The 14,817-nt window shown below is 32.5% G+C and overlaps 1 protein-coding gene across 4 annotated transcripts in view; it reads left to right on the top strand.

The window, feature by feature from the left end:
• The window catches only part of EPHA7 (EPH receptor A7), a 179,840-nt gene extending 166,882 nt beyond the window's left edge, over window positions 1–12,958 (top strand). For 3 of the 4 annotated variants that reach the window (XM_033234643.1, XM_033234642.1, XM_033234641.1), the window contains exons 15-17: window positions 6,047–6,240; window positions 7,518–7,673; window positions 9,438–12,777. In XM_033234643.1, the coding sequence (XP_033090534.1) occupies window positions 6,047–6,240; window positions 7,518–7,673; window positions 9,438–9,552 (465 nt within the window). In that variant the 3' untranslated portion in view covers window positions 9,553–12,777. Of the gene's footprint in view, window positions 1–6,046; window positions 6,241–7,517; window positions 7,674–9,437 lie in introns of all 4 variants that reach the window. The other variant, XM_033234640.1, reaches the window with a different exon arrangement.
• The last annotated feature ends 1,859 nt before the right edge of the window (window positions 12,959–14,817 follow it).

The following is a 14,817-nucleotide window of genomic DNA, read 5'->3' as shown; positions in this document are numbered from 1 at the left end:
GTTGTTGTTGTTGTTTTGTTTTTCAAAGATAAAAGTCTAAATGGCAAGTCTGTTTGGCAGAGGCAAAGTTGTTAATATTTGACAGGTCTCAGTGTCAAAGATTTCATGGACTGTCAAAATGTGGACAAACAAATCCTTAGGGCAGAGAAAGAGAAATATTTACATTCCCTAGACACTTGGTGGAGTTTCATTTCTTGTGACACCTTCCTTCTGTACTGGATTCAAACATAAAGGGACTGACAGGACTGACAAATTCAGAGTTCACTTAACTTCCAAAAATAAATAATGAAAATGGTTAAGAAGAAACAAATTAATATCTCCAATTTTAAATTTTAAAATGTGTTAAGTATTGTTTTTTGTTTTTCTTAAAAATGAACATCATGAATATAGCCTTAATATATGAAGGATTAATAAATATTTTATTAGTCAAATGACATAATTCTATCTATTGTGCAGTTTAGTTCTAACCTAAATTATTTGGCACATTCTTTTATGTTTTTATTTAGAAGGTCTAAAATAGTTAATAAATTTGGACACAGGTTTGTTTAGCAGTGAGAGATAACCTAGATAGGTCAGTGTGTACAGTGAAATTGATATTCATATTCCTCTTATTATATAATAGTCATTATTTTATCATTATGTCAGTAGAGTGCTATTTGAACAATTATATGTTTATTTTCAATATGCAAATGGAGAAAAATTGGATAATTTAGGATAATGATTTCCATTCTGGGATAAACTTTCCTAGATAAAAGCTTTTTTAGTAGGAAGCTGTGGTAGGAGTTCATGGAGAGACTTAGATCTATGAACCCCTGATACATGTGGAAACTGCTCTGTATGTGTGAATATATTATTTTTTTTCTGGGAAGCTTGCCTTCGTCAGATTTTTGGATGTATTCATTGCTTTTTAGTTAGCCTAGATGGATTTATTAAGTGAACCGATTCACTTTACGTTATTAAAATTTAGTTGCTAGGAATTTGTCAGGGATTTTAGAAAGCCCTCTCATTTTAAATGCCTCAGATTTTAAAAGATTTTTTACAAGACACAAGAAAACAAGATGTGCAGTGATGGTTACATTTCTAAGCAAGTCCACACAGTTCCAGGCTGAATGCTGGATAAGGTGAGGTTTTTGTAACCTGAAGAGACACAAAAGGGTGGTGTAGAAGCTAATGAGTGAGAAAGTTCTGGACTATCTGGACAGTGTGTGTAACTCTGGACAAGGCAATGAATAAGAAAAACCTAGGGAAAACTAATATAAGTATACATGACCAGACTCATACTCAAATAGATTATCCCTTAGTTAACCCTTGAATGGGTACTCATTTGTATTTTCATGTGTCTGTTATTTTCTTAAGTTTTAACTACATTGGAAACAGTCAGATTCAGTTACTTGCAATTAAAACCGAGAGATGAAGCTTTCCAAATAAATTTCCAACTTTTATTCTTCTAAAAAATCTGCAGACATTTAGCTCTTTCTATTAATGACTTTTCAAAGAAAAATCTTCATGTATGTAAATGTCAAATATAAGAAATATTGTGGAAATTGAAAATATCATTTTGGTTTTCACAGCAGCTATCTTTTCATTGAATTTATATCTTGATTCATCCAAATCAAATTATTACCCTCAAGTTATGAAATTTTGAAGTTTTTTACTATATAGATTTTACTTTTCCTAGTATTTTTCTTACATTCGTATTTTAATGTATTGTAATATAAGAAAAAATACTACTAGCATAAAAAGAATAAAATCTATATAGTAAATTAATTATCTTAATACTTAACATAACTCAAAAGTATTTTTAAAAAAGAATGTAAGAAAGTATTTTTTTCTTATATAAAGCTAAGCCAGTAAATTGTTAATTTTCCTAGTAGGTAGATATTAGGATGTTAAAAAATTTAAGCTTTTGTAAAGATATGAGACATAAAGATAATTCCTTAAAGCCATGTATGAAAGGTCATTTAAGAGCTTTGAAAATAGAATATACTCATAAGTAAATGTATTCTCAGCTAAATTGTGATACCTAATTTTTCATTTTAAAAGTCACCACTGATTTATGACTTTATTATTTTTTCGTGTTAAGATAGAAGCAAAATTATGATGTTGTTTTATGTGAAACTTTGCCATAATCTCATAAGTGAAGTCCAACATATTTAATTGCATAAAATGTGGGTCATGTTACTGTGAGGTTAATGAAATAGAAAATGAGTATTGAGCAGAGGACAGAAGCCAATCATGTCCATATGCCATTTTGAGTTATTACAGGCTCATTGATGGGGTCTTATTGTGTTCCTTTTTCTCTTAATTACAATGGTCATACTGTAATAATATGGAAACACTTCTCAGTAAGTAACTTTTGTTTTTATTTCTAAGTATTGCTTTACAGCATTTGTCAAAGAAGTGGTCCTTGTTGTGTCCCAGAGGTCTTTTTTAAAGTTACATTTACCCAAATCACTTCTGGTTCCTCTGGGAACTATTTAGATATAGAATTGGTTATGAATGAATTTTATTAGAATACTAAGGCAAATACAAGGAGTTTCTAGTAATTTCACACGAATATGTTTGAGATGAATTCAGTGAACCAATTACATAATCCTCTAAGAAGTGGAGGGTCAGCCATCTTACCTCTATGCATTGTTTTTCCAAGAATATCTAACTATTTGAAGAATGTACCTATTTTTTAATTGGAAAAATAAAGCCATTCTTAACAGCAAGGACTCTGGTCAGATAGCCTATGTCAAATTCTGTCTTTTCTACTAACAGCTACCTGATATTGAGTGGCCCTCTCTCTCTTTTTCCTGTGTGCCACACATTCTTTATCTCTTGAATCAGTGTAATAATGATACTTAAACCTCATAAGGTTTTTGTAAGAATCAAATAAGATAATTCAAGTTTAAAACCATGCCAATCATATAATCAGCATTTAATATATATTAACAATGATTATTAATTGCATCTTTAACAGAGAAATTGTTTTACTGCCAGGCTAATAAATGAAAACTACAGAACCTCAAGGTTCAGATTTTCCCTAAATTAGCTCCTATTGGCTGGTTTTGTTTCAAAGGATGTATCTTGGATAATGCCAAACTGCTGTATAAGGGGGAAGAGTTCCCAGCAAGTACCTTAAGTGTTCATGTCCATAGGGATGTGACTATGAATGAGATTATTAAAGTCCCAATATCTCTTATTTTAAATGTTATATCTTCTTGCTATCCTTTATGAATGTGTAAACCACTATATCTTTGAATATAACTAGGAGTTTCGCTTTGAAGTGAGATCAGTGTTGTTTCTCTGCAATAACAAAAGGAATCATTAAATTTCCGTAATGCAGTAGGACAACTACAGAGGTTCATTAACTAATTTTTTAAATAATCATTTAAAGGTTCTATGTTCAGTGCTGCAAAGACTTAAGAATATATTGTGTTGAAAGCTAAAGAATCAATAATTTTAAGTGTTCTTTTGAAAGCTTGGAGTGCTATTGAAAAGTATTATGTCAAGAGGGCATGATAAGATTTAGATTTACATTTTAAAACATTACTTGGAGGGAAAGAAAAAAAAGGAAAGATCACTCAACTTACATTGTTCCTTTCAGGACACCTGAAGATAAGCTGTAAGCAGGGAAATAGGTTAGGAGGTGGTGGGAAATAATGAGGACTGAATTAATGTTATGAGCATTAGAATGCAGTCATGTCAAATCAGAAATAGACTGCACGTGTTTAAATAGAAGCAGCCTCATATACAAAAAGCCACTCATTTTTCAAAAGTAAATTACTTTTACTTTTATTCACATTTTTTAACATAGCATTTTTGAATCCAAGTACAGTGCTATTACTGGAATGTTTTGCAAAACCACTTGAAATTCTTAGCATTTAAAATGGTTTTTTAAAAATGTAATTTCTCCTATACTTATATATTTGTGATCTTTGCAGAGTTACCATTTGTATGTATTTGTTTGATGTATAGCTTTTAAAAGTGATATTTTAGAGGAATGTTTACAGTGATATGCAACATTTGTAATTACGGGATCATAAAAGGACATTTTTAAGTTCTGTCATGTGACCTCCATTGCATTTAGCACCAACACTGATTAAGGTCACTTAAGACCAAGGTGTTTTCTCCATAATTATTGTTCAAAATAAAATACTTAAAGAAACACCTCAGTGTGAAACTAAAGACTTAACTATGAGATAATTACTCCATCACTTCAGGGAGATGTATATATAGAGAGAGAGATATATAAATGTAGATATAAATATGGAAAAATACTTTTTCTAGTATTTGAGCATATATTGTATTTGGGAAGTAGAAAATCATCAGAAAGTGGTGACTAATTGTGTATATAAGAGGATGTGAGGCAGGAAGATCAGGATGTGGGGCCCTGGAGTTCAAGGCTGCAGTGAGCTGTGATCGTGCCACTGCACTCCAGCCTGGATGACAGAGCAAGACTCTGTTTTCTTCTTTTTTTAAAAAAAAAAAAAGAGAGAGAGAGAGAATGAAAGAATCTGGGGCAGTCTGCAGCTTTCTGACTGGGACTGGAAGTGCTGTTAATTGAAATAGTAAAAGATTGGGAAGAAAGGTGGTAAATTCAGTTTTAATTATATAGAGTGGAGGTACCTATGAACAATTCAGATGAAGAGTTTAATAAGCTGATAGAAATACAACCTAGCGATTAGGAGAGAGTTTGGTCTTAAATTTTATACTTATGTGAATTTTCAAAAGTCATTATAACTAAGTCCATCTATTTACTTTTTAAACTTAATTAGAGATTTGTCTTAAAGAAAAACGTAGACTTTTTCCCCCCTTATACAAAAGAATTTTTTTTTTCAAGCATTGTTGATGCAGGTACTGTGCTCATTATATCCTATCCTACCACCTTTTGTATTTTAAGGTGCTATTTTTGAATGTCAGCATGCATCTTAAGGATGTGTTCCCCTAAAAATATTAAGGCCATCAACATTTCTTAAAGCCAGCTTTTTGTTTGCCTACTTTTGGCCTTATTTTCTTTGAAAATTCAATTTTTTTTTTTTCCTCAGAGGGTCATTTTCTGTTTTATTTCTACCATTATATCAATCAGTGTCAAAGGATTTGTTCTTCCCCCTAAAATACTATTTTAGTGTTCTCCAAGCCCTTCTTATTTCTGCTGTTTGTCTTCTTGTTCTCTTCCCTTTGCCACTCAGATTTGGAACATTTTCAAATTTTTAAGATTTATTTTTGCCTTTCATATAAATGAAAAACCCAAATCTGAATGATAGTTTTTCTGATTGCCACATACAAATGTTTATAAGGGCGTATTTCTCATTAATACTCAAAGCTTCATATAAACAGTTTTTTAGGCTGTTATTAGATATAAATAGGCAGTGGTATGCTGATAAAAATTAAAAATAAAAACCAGCTTTCTGACTGGGAAAGCCCTGATTTGTAGACTTTCCCTATTTACTACTGTAACCCTTCCCCCACGCTTATTTCAGTCTGCCAGCGTGAGGTAAGGGAACTTGGAGTAAGGAAGGGATGCAGTTGCCACTCATAAACCAGTACAACCTCGCTCCAGCACACTACTGTCTTATAACACTAACAATAAGCTTCATATTATTTAAAAGACTCATGTGCTTGGTAATAACATTCATATTATTTTGATACTCTGTTTAAAAGTGAATCATTCTGGCTCATTCTGGGTAACTCAAATTCTTTTTACAACTTGCAGAATTTTTAAATGTATGGGCACATACGTATACTCACAATTATATACAAGTAAGATAGTTCCATAACATGTTCCCTTTTGAAAGCCTCTGGGATGATGTTAAAAACGTTTCCATCTATTGCACCCTGGATGAACTTAATTGCTGCTCCCTATTGCTGAATTAACTAGGAAATTTCATCATATCCTGCACTTCACGCACTCCTTAATAACTTGCTTAGTATTCATGGAAATTTGGGGGAAAAAGTAAGTCTTTTGTGTAGCATTGTGCCTCATTCTTATCTGGATAAATCATTTTGCCTACCGAGAAATCTGTTTTATTATAATTTGTAATGTCCTTTTGGCTATTAGGTTATAAAAGCAATAGAAGAAGGTTATCGTTTACCAGCACCCATGGACTGCCCAGCTGGCCTTCACCAGCTAATGTTGGATTGTTGGCAAAAGGAGCGTGCTGAAAGGCCAAAATTTGAACAGATAGTTGGAATTCTAGACAAAATGATTCGAAACCCAAATAGTCTGAAAACTCCCCTGGGAACTTGTAGTAGGTAAGAAATGCCTAAGAGAATGGAATTTGGGAGAAATTAAAATAGTCACATAAACCATTCATTTCCTCAACCCCACCACAATCGCAAATTGACTTTTGTGTTGAAGTATAAATTCATATTAAATATATTATATTTACAGGAGTTTATTTTTTCTTTTCAGTTAAGCTTACCTTAATTGGTGTTTAAAGAGAATCTATTAATTGTTATTGTATTTGTTTAAAGTTATAAGTATTACTAGCTGCTTTTATCAAAAAAACTTTATAAACTGAATTTTTGTGATATGATAGTTCATATTTTCAGATCAATATTTTTATTATTACATGGGTTTTTATTACTGTTGTTCTTGTTTTTTGTTATATTCATAGTACCTACTTGTTTTGCTTCAAGTCATTTAATAAATTATTCAATGATGTTAAAGTTTATAAAAGAAATTCAGGCTGGGCACGGTGGCTCATGCTTGTAATCCCAGCACTTTGGGAGGCCGAGGCAGGTGGATCACGAGGTCAGGAGTTCGAGACCAGCCTGGCCAACACAGTGAAAGCCCGTCTCTACTAAAAATACAAAAACTAGTTGGGCGTGGTGTCGGGCACCTGTAATCCCAGCTACTCAGGAGGCTGAGGCAGGAGAATCGCTTGAACCCAGGAGGCAGACGTGGCAGTGAGCTGAGATCGCACCACTGCACTCCAGCTTGGGTGACAGACTGATACTCTGTCTCAAGAAAAAAAAAAAAAAGAAATTCAATACATGATTAAAGAGGTGTACTCATTAAAAAGAGTCCATTCATCCTTTGCATTAGGCTTGCTTGATTGTAATGCATATTAGTAGTTATTCAGCCTCAGACGCCAGGTAAGATTGATGCTCTGGTTTACATTGATAGTAAGGCACCTGTGGAGGTGCACAATATCTCTGCAGCACCCTTGTGGCCTGAACAGGTTAGAACACAGCCATATGTGCATCATTTACTCCCAATTACTTTTGGAAGGAGCAAATGAACAATTATTTACTGATTCCAAATATTGTTGGCTGTACTTTTAAAAACATATGGGAGACAAATCCGGGTGGTCATCACATCTAAATAGAATATAAATTTAGGAGTTCGTAGTCACTGGCCTCCTGGATGCTTTAGGTTTTTATTAGCATATCGATGTATTTTTTTATTATATACACCAGTTAAAACATCTAATTTTATTCTTTATACCTTAATTTTATATGGGTCAAGACATTCTTTCTTTGGTAGTTCATGATAATATTCGCTTTTCTGTTTCATTTTTATCTAGGCCAATAAGCCCTCTTCTGGATCAAAACACTCCTGATTTCACTACCTTTTGTTCAGTTGGAGAATGGCTACAAGCTATTAAGATGGAAAGATATAAAGATAACTTCACAGCAGCTGGCTACAATTCCCTTGAATCAGTAGCCAGGATGACTATTGAGTAAGCTTAAACTCTTAAAATTATATTTAAGGGTTTATTAGGTACAGTCTGCACTTTATACATTAGGTTATCTTCTTTATGTTAAAAGAATTTGAATCCCAAAATCAAGGAAAAAAAGTATTTCTTTAACAAGTTCTTACTGTGTACCAGGCATTGTGCTAAATAGACCTTTAACACATTACTTTTTTAACCTTCACAACAATAATTGTATTAAGCCTATAGTTTTATACCTATTTCGTTGCCAACAAGGCTAAAGTTCAGAAAATTTAAATATTTCCCCTAAACCAACTTAACTAGTAAGTAGTAACTAATATGACTCCATAGCTGGTTTCTAAACACCATCCATTGAGGCTTCCTCTGTAGTTAACCTCTGTATTATTTAGATCCCTATTCACTGGGGAAACTTTCTCCATTGCAAAGGAGGATTTCTTTCACCATGCTTTTGTTGAACTTAAATAATCTCAAAACTTTATACTCAATGCTGAAATGCATTAGAACGTCCAATATGATTATTTCTGAAGAGATCAAAAGCTTAATTCAGTTAACCATAGCTTAAAAGTAAGAGTTTAACTTACTTTTTGGAAGATGTGTGATTGATCGATTCCTTTTTTTTAACCTGAAAAAAATGACCTGATAAAACAACTTTTAAAATTGCTATGAACTTGAAGTTAAAAGAACTCACTTTTCCTGTCTGGCTCCATCACTAATTATGGGGTCCCGGACAATCTAAAAATCTCTAAACCTCAGTTGACTTGGCTGCAGCATGACTTTCATGGGTGACATAGTTCCTCTCAGTCAATGTGTTTGAAAATGGAAAACAATATTCAAGGTTCCATTTGTGGGATTCTGTCTATCTACTGTCATCGTTTTTCCAACGAGATGAAGACCAGCAATCAAATATTATTTTCTGGCATATGCCAGGAAATGTCATGTACATGAATTTAAATGTGTGCATGCTATTTGGTTCAGTTTTCTTATAGTCACTATGTGGGCATTTTTACACTTGGGTCCCCAAAGCAATCTGTACCCCTGAAAAACCATGTTTCTCTATCACTGCCATGAAAAACTACAGTGCTATAGTTTTGCAATATTTTAGCTGCTTGTAAAGACATAAGCTCAATGTATCTGGCTATTAGAAAAGGCAAGAAAACACAAACAGATACAATTCTTAATTCAAATTTAAGCTATTAAACAGAGATGTACATTTTTAAAGATAGTTTTTATGACATATAATGAAATGATTGAACTGACTGGGGAGTAAGTATATAACCAATAACATGCTCAGAATTACCACATGTTAATTAAATCCAGTATAAAATTTTACATGGTCATTGATGATTTCCAATTTTTCTTCTAGATCCCACCAACTATTTTCATTATACTATATCCAGCTTTTTCCAGTTAGAAATTTCTAAATCCCAATGAGGTTCAAGAAGACAACATTTCAAATAATATTCCCTAACCTTCCCTCAAGTTAATAATAGCTTTAAGACTTTAATAATTTCTTACGTAAAATTTCAAATCACTTTAAAAATGAATTGAGAGTAAATTGAGAGCCTGAGCAGTTAGGTTTTTACGAAGGAGAATGTTGATGTAAGTTTTACTATTCTGATCTGATACAGGGGTGTGATCATAATACCCAAGAACACTAAGATAAGATCTATTTGGCTAAAATAACATATTTAATTAAACAGTTGATGACAGTTTCGTGCCACACTTACTCTTTGTAAGGTACCTAATGAAAACTACATTTGTCTTTTTCAGGGATGTGATGAGTTTAGGGATCACACTGGTTGGCCATCAAAAGAAAATCATGAGCAGCATTCAGACTATGAGAGCACAAATGCTACATTTACATGGAACTGGCATTCAAGTGTGATAATGCATTTCTCCCTTTTAAGGGAGATTACAGACTGCAAGAGAACAGTACTGGCCTTCAGTATATGCATAGAATGCTGCTAGAAGACAGTTGATGTCCTGGGTCCTTCCAACAGTGAAGAGAAGATTTAAGAAGCACCTATAGACTTGAACTCCTAAGTGCCACCAGAATATATAAAAAGGGAATTTAGGATCCACCATCGGTGGCCAGGAAAATAGCAGTGACAATAAACAAAGTACTACCTGAAAAACATCCAAACACCTTGAGCTCTCTAACCTCCTTTTTGTCTTATAGACTTTTTAAAATGTACATAAAGAATTTAAGAAAGAATATATTTGTCAAATAAAATCATGATCTTATTGTTAAAATCAATGAAATATTTTCCTTAAATATGTGATTTCAGACTATTCCTTTTTAAAATCATTTGTGTTTATTCTTCATAAGGACTTTGTTTTAGAAAGTTGTTTATAGCTTTGGACCTTTTTAGTGTTAAATCTGTAACACATTACTACACTGGGTACCTTTGAAAGAATCTCAGATTTCAAAAGAAATAGCGTGATTGAAGATACATCTCTGTCAGAACATTGGTATCCTTTTTGTGCCATTTTATTCTGTTTAATCAGTGCAGTTTTGATATTGTTTGCTAATTGGCAGGTAGTCAAGAAAATGCAAGTTGCCAAGAGCTCTGATATTTTTTAAAAAGAAATTTTTTGTAAAGATCAGACAACATACTATCTTTTCAATGAAAAAAGCAATAATGATCCATACATACTATAAGGCACTTTTAGCAGATTGTTTATAGAGTGATTTTACTAGAAAGAATTTAATAAACTCGAATTTTAGGTTTATGAGTATATTAAAAAAATGAGGCGCTTCATCTGAAGAATGTTGGTGAAGGCAAGTCTCTGAAAGCAGAACTATCCAGTGTTATCTAAAATTTAATCTGAGCACATCAAGATTTTTTCAGTCTCGTGACATTAGGAAATTTAGGATAAATAGTTGACATATATTTTATATCCTCTTCTGTTGAATGCAGTCCAAACATGAAAGGAAATAATTGTTTTATATTATAACTCTGAAGCATGATAAAGGGGCAGTTCACAATTTTCACCATTTAAACACAAATTTGCTGCACAGAATATCACCATTGCAGTTCAAAACAAAACAAAACAAAAAGTCTTTTGTTTGTGAACACTGATGCAAGAAACTTGTTAAATGAAAGGACTCCTTACCCTAGAAGGAAGAGGTGAATGATCTGGCTTGTTTTTAAAGCTTTATTTATTAAACCATATTATTTGATTACTGTGTTAGAATTTCATAAGCAATAATTAAATGTGTCTTTATAGATATTACAGGAATGTATACATATTGTGAGTAATGCTTTCAAAAGTTATGAAAATCATGAACTACCCCAGAATTGAACTGTTGTACTTCCAAAGAGAATTGGGCTGTTTATAATGATTTTAATAGAGAAAGATCCCAGGGATCGGTCATAATTGGTCTTGTTTGATAATGTGGGCATCCACAAACAAACAAATAACAGAAACAAAATCTGTAAATGTTCCTTTGTAAAACTTGTAAATTTTATTTATACTGTCTTGTTTTGTACACACATTTCTCTGTAGTGGGCTCTGAATACATTGAAAATGCACTATATTTTTCTATTTTACTTGCAGAGCATCACAAAAGAACAGGTATTTTCAGTGCTACATAATGTGTTTTCCCACATTTAGGACCAAAGATGGCTACAGAAAAACTCAAATGGATTGCTTCCCAAACCCCTCCCCACCCTTTTTTTTGTTTGTTTTAAATCACTGTACAGTGTTATTTGATACTTTAATTTATTTTTTGATTGACTAGAAAAATCATTTTAATTTCACTAAAATGTTTTTTGTCCCTAAGAAAAATTAATCTGTAAAAATAATTTTAATTAGCATAATACAGTCACCTAGACACTTCCATTTGTAATCTTTGTAATAGACTGTAAATATATTTTTGGAACTATAACACAATGTGCTTGAGGGTTATTTTTCAGTGTCTGCAGTGTATACAAGTGTTTATACTAAGTACAGCACTTTACAATTCTAATCAGTAGCATTGGCCTTTGTGAGAATGAGTGAAAGAGTTTGAGTGAGTGTTCTTAATTCCTTTTGGATTCTAGACTCACTAATAATGAAGTTCTTTTCTTGTTCATAGCTTAAGGTGCTTATTTTTTCTATTAAAATTAAATTAACAAAAAGCCATTCTAGAAATAGAAGACATAGTATGGTACACGCAAACGGTGTCTTTCCTGCTTTTTTCTAGCACTAGATTTATAGTTGAGTAGTCTTTCTTGAGTAGAAGGGCAGAATAAAAGTTTTTTTGAGTTTTTATCAAAAATAACTTTTTCCTTCAGCAATATACCTCATCTGCCTTAAATTTTTTACAGCTCTTTACAGGGAAAGGGGAGAAGGGATGGGAAAGACACACAGCACAATAGGAAGTGTATGATTACATCACTATCTCGTTTGTAAGTTTCTTTTCCTAATCAACATTATGATTTTGAAATACATGTATGTGAAACAAATATTAAGAGAAAAAGAACATTGTAATGCTGATTGTAATACTCTCTTCCAGAAAGAGATGAGATAGTATAACAATAAGAATGTACAACTTGCACCTTGAAATCTTTTTTTTTGTTAATAAATTAGTGCTCAGGGGAGGAAAAGTAGGAAAGTGAACGTCAAAAATAGAATTCCAGAATTATAAAAATGCAAAAGGAAATGGCCTCCTTGCTTTAACAGAGCCACCTTTTTTAGAACGCTGTCCTCACACTTGACCTGTGTTTTGCATTCAGTACCGAAATAAAAGTAACTTGTTCTACATCTGAATCTAACATTTTCTCAGCAATTGATCTGGGCCTTGTTTACTAGAACTGGTGGTTTATGCTTCTCAGAGCACTATTAGTTGAATCATATTGTATACTTATGTAATCTACATTAGCTAGTACTGTTTAGGACTATATTTTAATTGCTCTTCTTATCCGTGTTTTTAAGACAATTAAAGTGGTGTAATTCACCTCTCTTTTTTATTTAGGTAATGCTGATATTCTCCCTTTTGTTTCTTGAGTAGCCTAGAACTATGCTACTCACTGATGTGCATGTTCAAATAAATTACTGATGTGTATTTTTTTGCTCTATGTGGAGAAATCATGGGGAACTCGGGGCGAGATGTGCTTTTTGTTGGTTGAATTTGTCCCTCCTTGCCTAAGAAATACTACAGGGGTCATCCTTTTATAAGAACAAACTGCTTTTGAACAGTGTCTTCAATGTATCAAGCACAAATAACTCTTTCTTCAACACGAATCATAAGTCTCTTTTTACCAGCTTAAAATAATAAACAAGTCTATTAGACAATGTAAAGAAAATCCTGTCTCCAATCATTGGTGGATTCCTTTATATCCCTTACACGTTCTTTATTTTCCTATGTAATATTACAAGAAGAGATAAAGTTTTATTGAAATAGTTGAGTGGACCAATCAGAGTATGAAGAAAAATGAATATTCATTGCTTCCTTTTAATCTCTTGCACACTAACAATTCCACTCTAATTATTACAGAATAACAAGATCATATCTTCAAAGAGCCATACTGCCAAACAGTTACAATCTTTCTTGCTCCTTCCTGAAACTACTGCATGATACTAACAATAATATTTGCATGAGAAAGGAAATATTTTGTCGCTGGACGTTCACATATATTTTAAACATTTGATAGATTAAGTTAGATGGGTTTTTTTTTTGTTTGTTTTTTTGCATTCAGGTTACTAAATAATTCTAACGTTAAATCCAAAACAAAAGGAAAAAGTGATAAATCTGGTTGAATGGTTGAGTTGTTTAACATAGAAAGTGACTCAGTGATCATTATAACTGGCACCTGAAATGAAAACCAAGCACTCCCTATTTTAAAACACCACCCTCTTAAATTCCCCAAAAATGAGAATAATAGGCAAATGTCAGATGAGGTGCTATTGCTAGCTGTCATATTTGTAGCGCTGAGGCTCATGCTACATTGAACTGAAATTCAAAGATAATCTTGAAATCCTGGCCTGTCCCTGCCCAATTCTCATATGCATTAACAAAATGCTGCTCAAAGATGTAAAACAATAGCCAACATTCTTCTTAAGTTTATACAGTGATAATTATATATCCTGGAACACTGAGGAAGATTCCAGAAATTATAAAATTATCTCTAAAATGTTAGGTTTATAACTGGTACAAAAATACACTATCAAAAGCCATTATTAAAATACAAAAGTTCCATAACTAAATAAAAGTTATATTTAAACATTTATGGTAATCATCAGTAACAAGGTTTTTGTTGAAGCACTTATCTCCTACTTTTACCCTTTGTTGTATATTGTTAGCTGCAATGAAAAGTCAATGTCAATTTTGAAGAAAGCTACTAAAAGAAACACACAAATCAAAGAGATTATCTAAATCCTAAATGCAAAAACTATAACTACAGATAGTAAAATGATAAAGACAACATGGTGACTGGCAACTTTTCAAGCTGTGGAGCAGCGTCATCTTGGCCTTGTGTTGGTGTCCCTGCAGTATCCCACACACTCCTACCAGCTGTTCTTACTCCTCTGTCTAGTGCATCTCAGCATAGCTCAAAGAATATGGGCAGGAGAATAAAATATTTCAATAGGAATGCTTCTGAGAACCTCATTAGAGTTAAGTGCTGTAAGGGGGTGGATTTTTTTTTTAAGTTCAATGATGGAATGTAATTAAATCTGTAATTAAAACAATAAAAGACCTCTTCTGACTGACCTTGAGGTTAAAATAAATGTAATTAATTGATCCAATTTAATTGGACCTATTGCACAAAGTTTAGTAAGTAGTGACGCACTAGCCAACTGTTTTGTAGATATGGAACAGTAGTAGGAATTTATAAATTTGATAATCTGGCAACAAAAACAAGTGAGGTATTGTCTATTCTAAACCTCCATTAATGGCAAATAAAGCTCCATCGGATATAACCTGTACCTTGTATTTCATTATTTTAAATGTCCTAGTTATCTACTGCTGAACATTATTTTTATCTTCCTCTTGAAATTTAAATTAGATATATTTGTAGATTTTATATGTAACTAAAGAAGGTACAATATGTTTTTCAATGTCTGGTTAATCATAGATCTTACTTGAAGACACTCAGAGGAAAAAAAAATGAGCAAATTTGTTTTAAGTAGAATGGTTTTAGGTTAGCAAAGGACAAACACTCTG

The sequence above is a fragment of the Trachypithecus francoisi genome, unplaced genomic scaffold, assembly GCF_009764315.1.
Source record: "Trachypithecus francoisi isolate TF-2019V2 unplaced genomic scaffold, Tfra_2.0 Lachesis_group15, whole genome shotgun sequence".
In the NCBI taxonomy this organism is placed as follows: Eukaryota; Metazoa; Chordata; class Mammalia; order Primates; family Cercopithecidae; genus Trachypithecus; species Trachypithecus francoisi.
The sequence above is the reverse complement of the archived record's forward strand: the minus strand, read 5'-3'. Positions and strand labels throughout refer to the sequence as shown.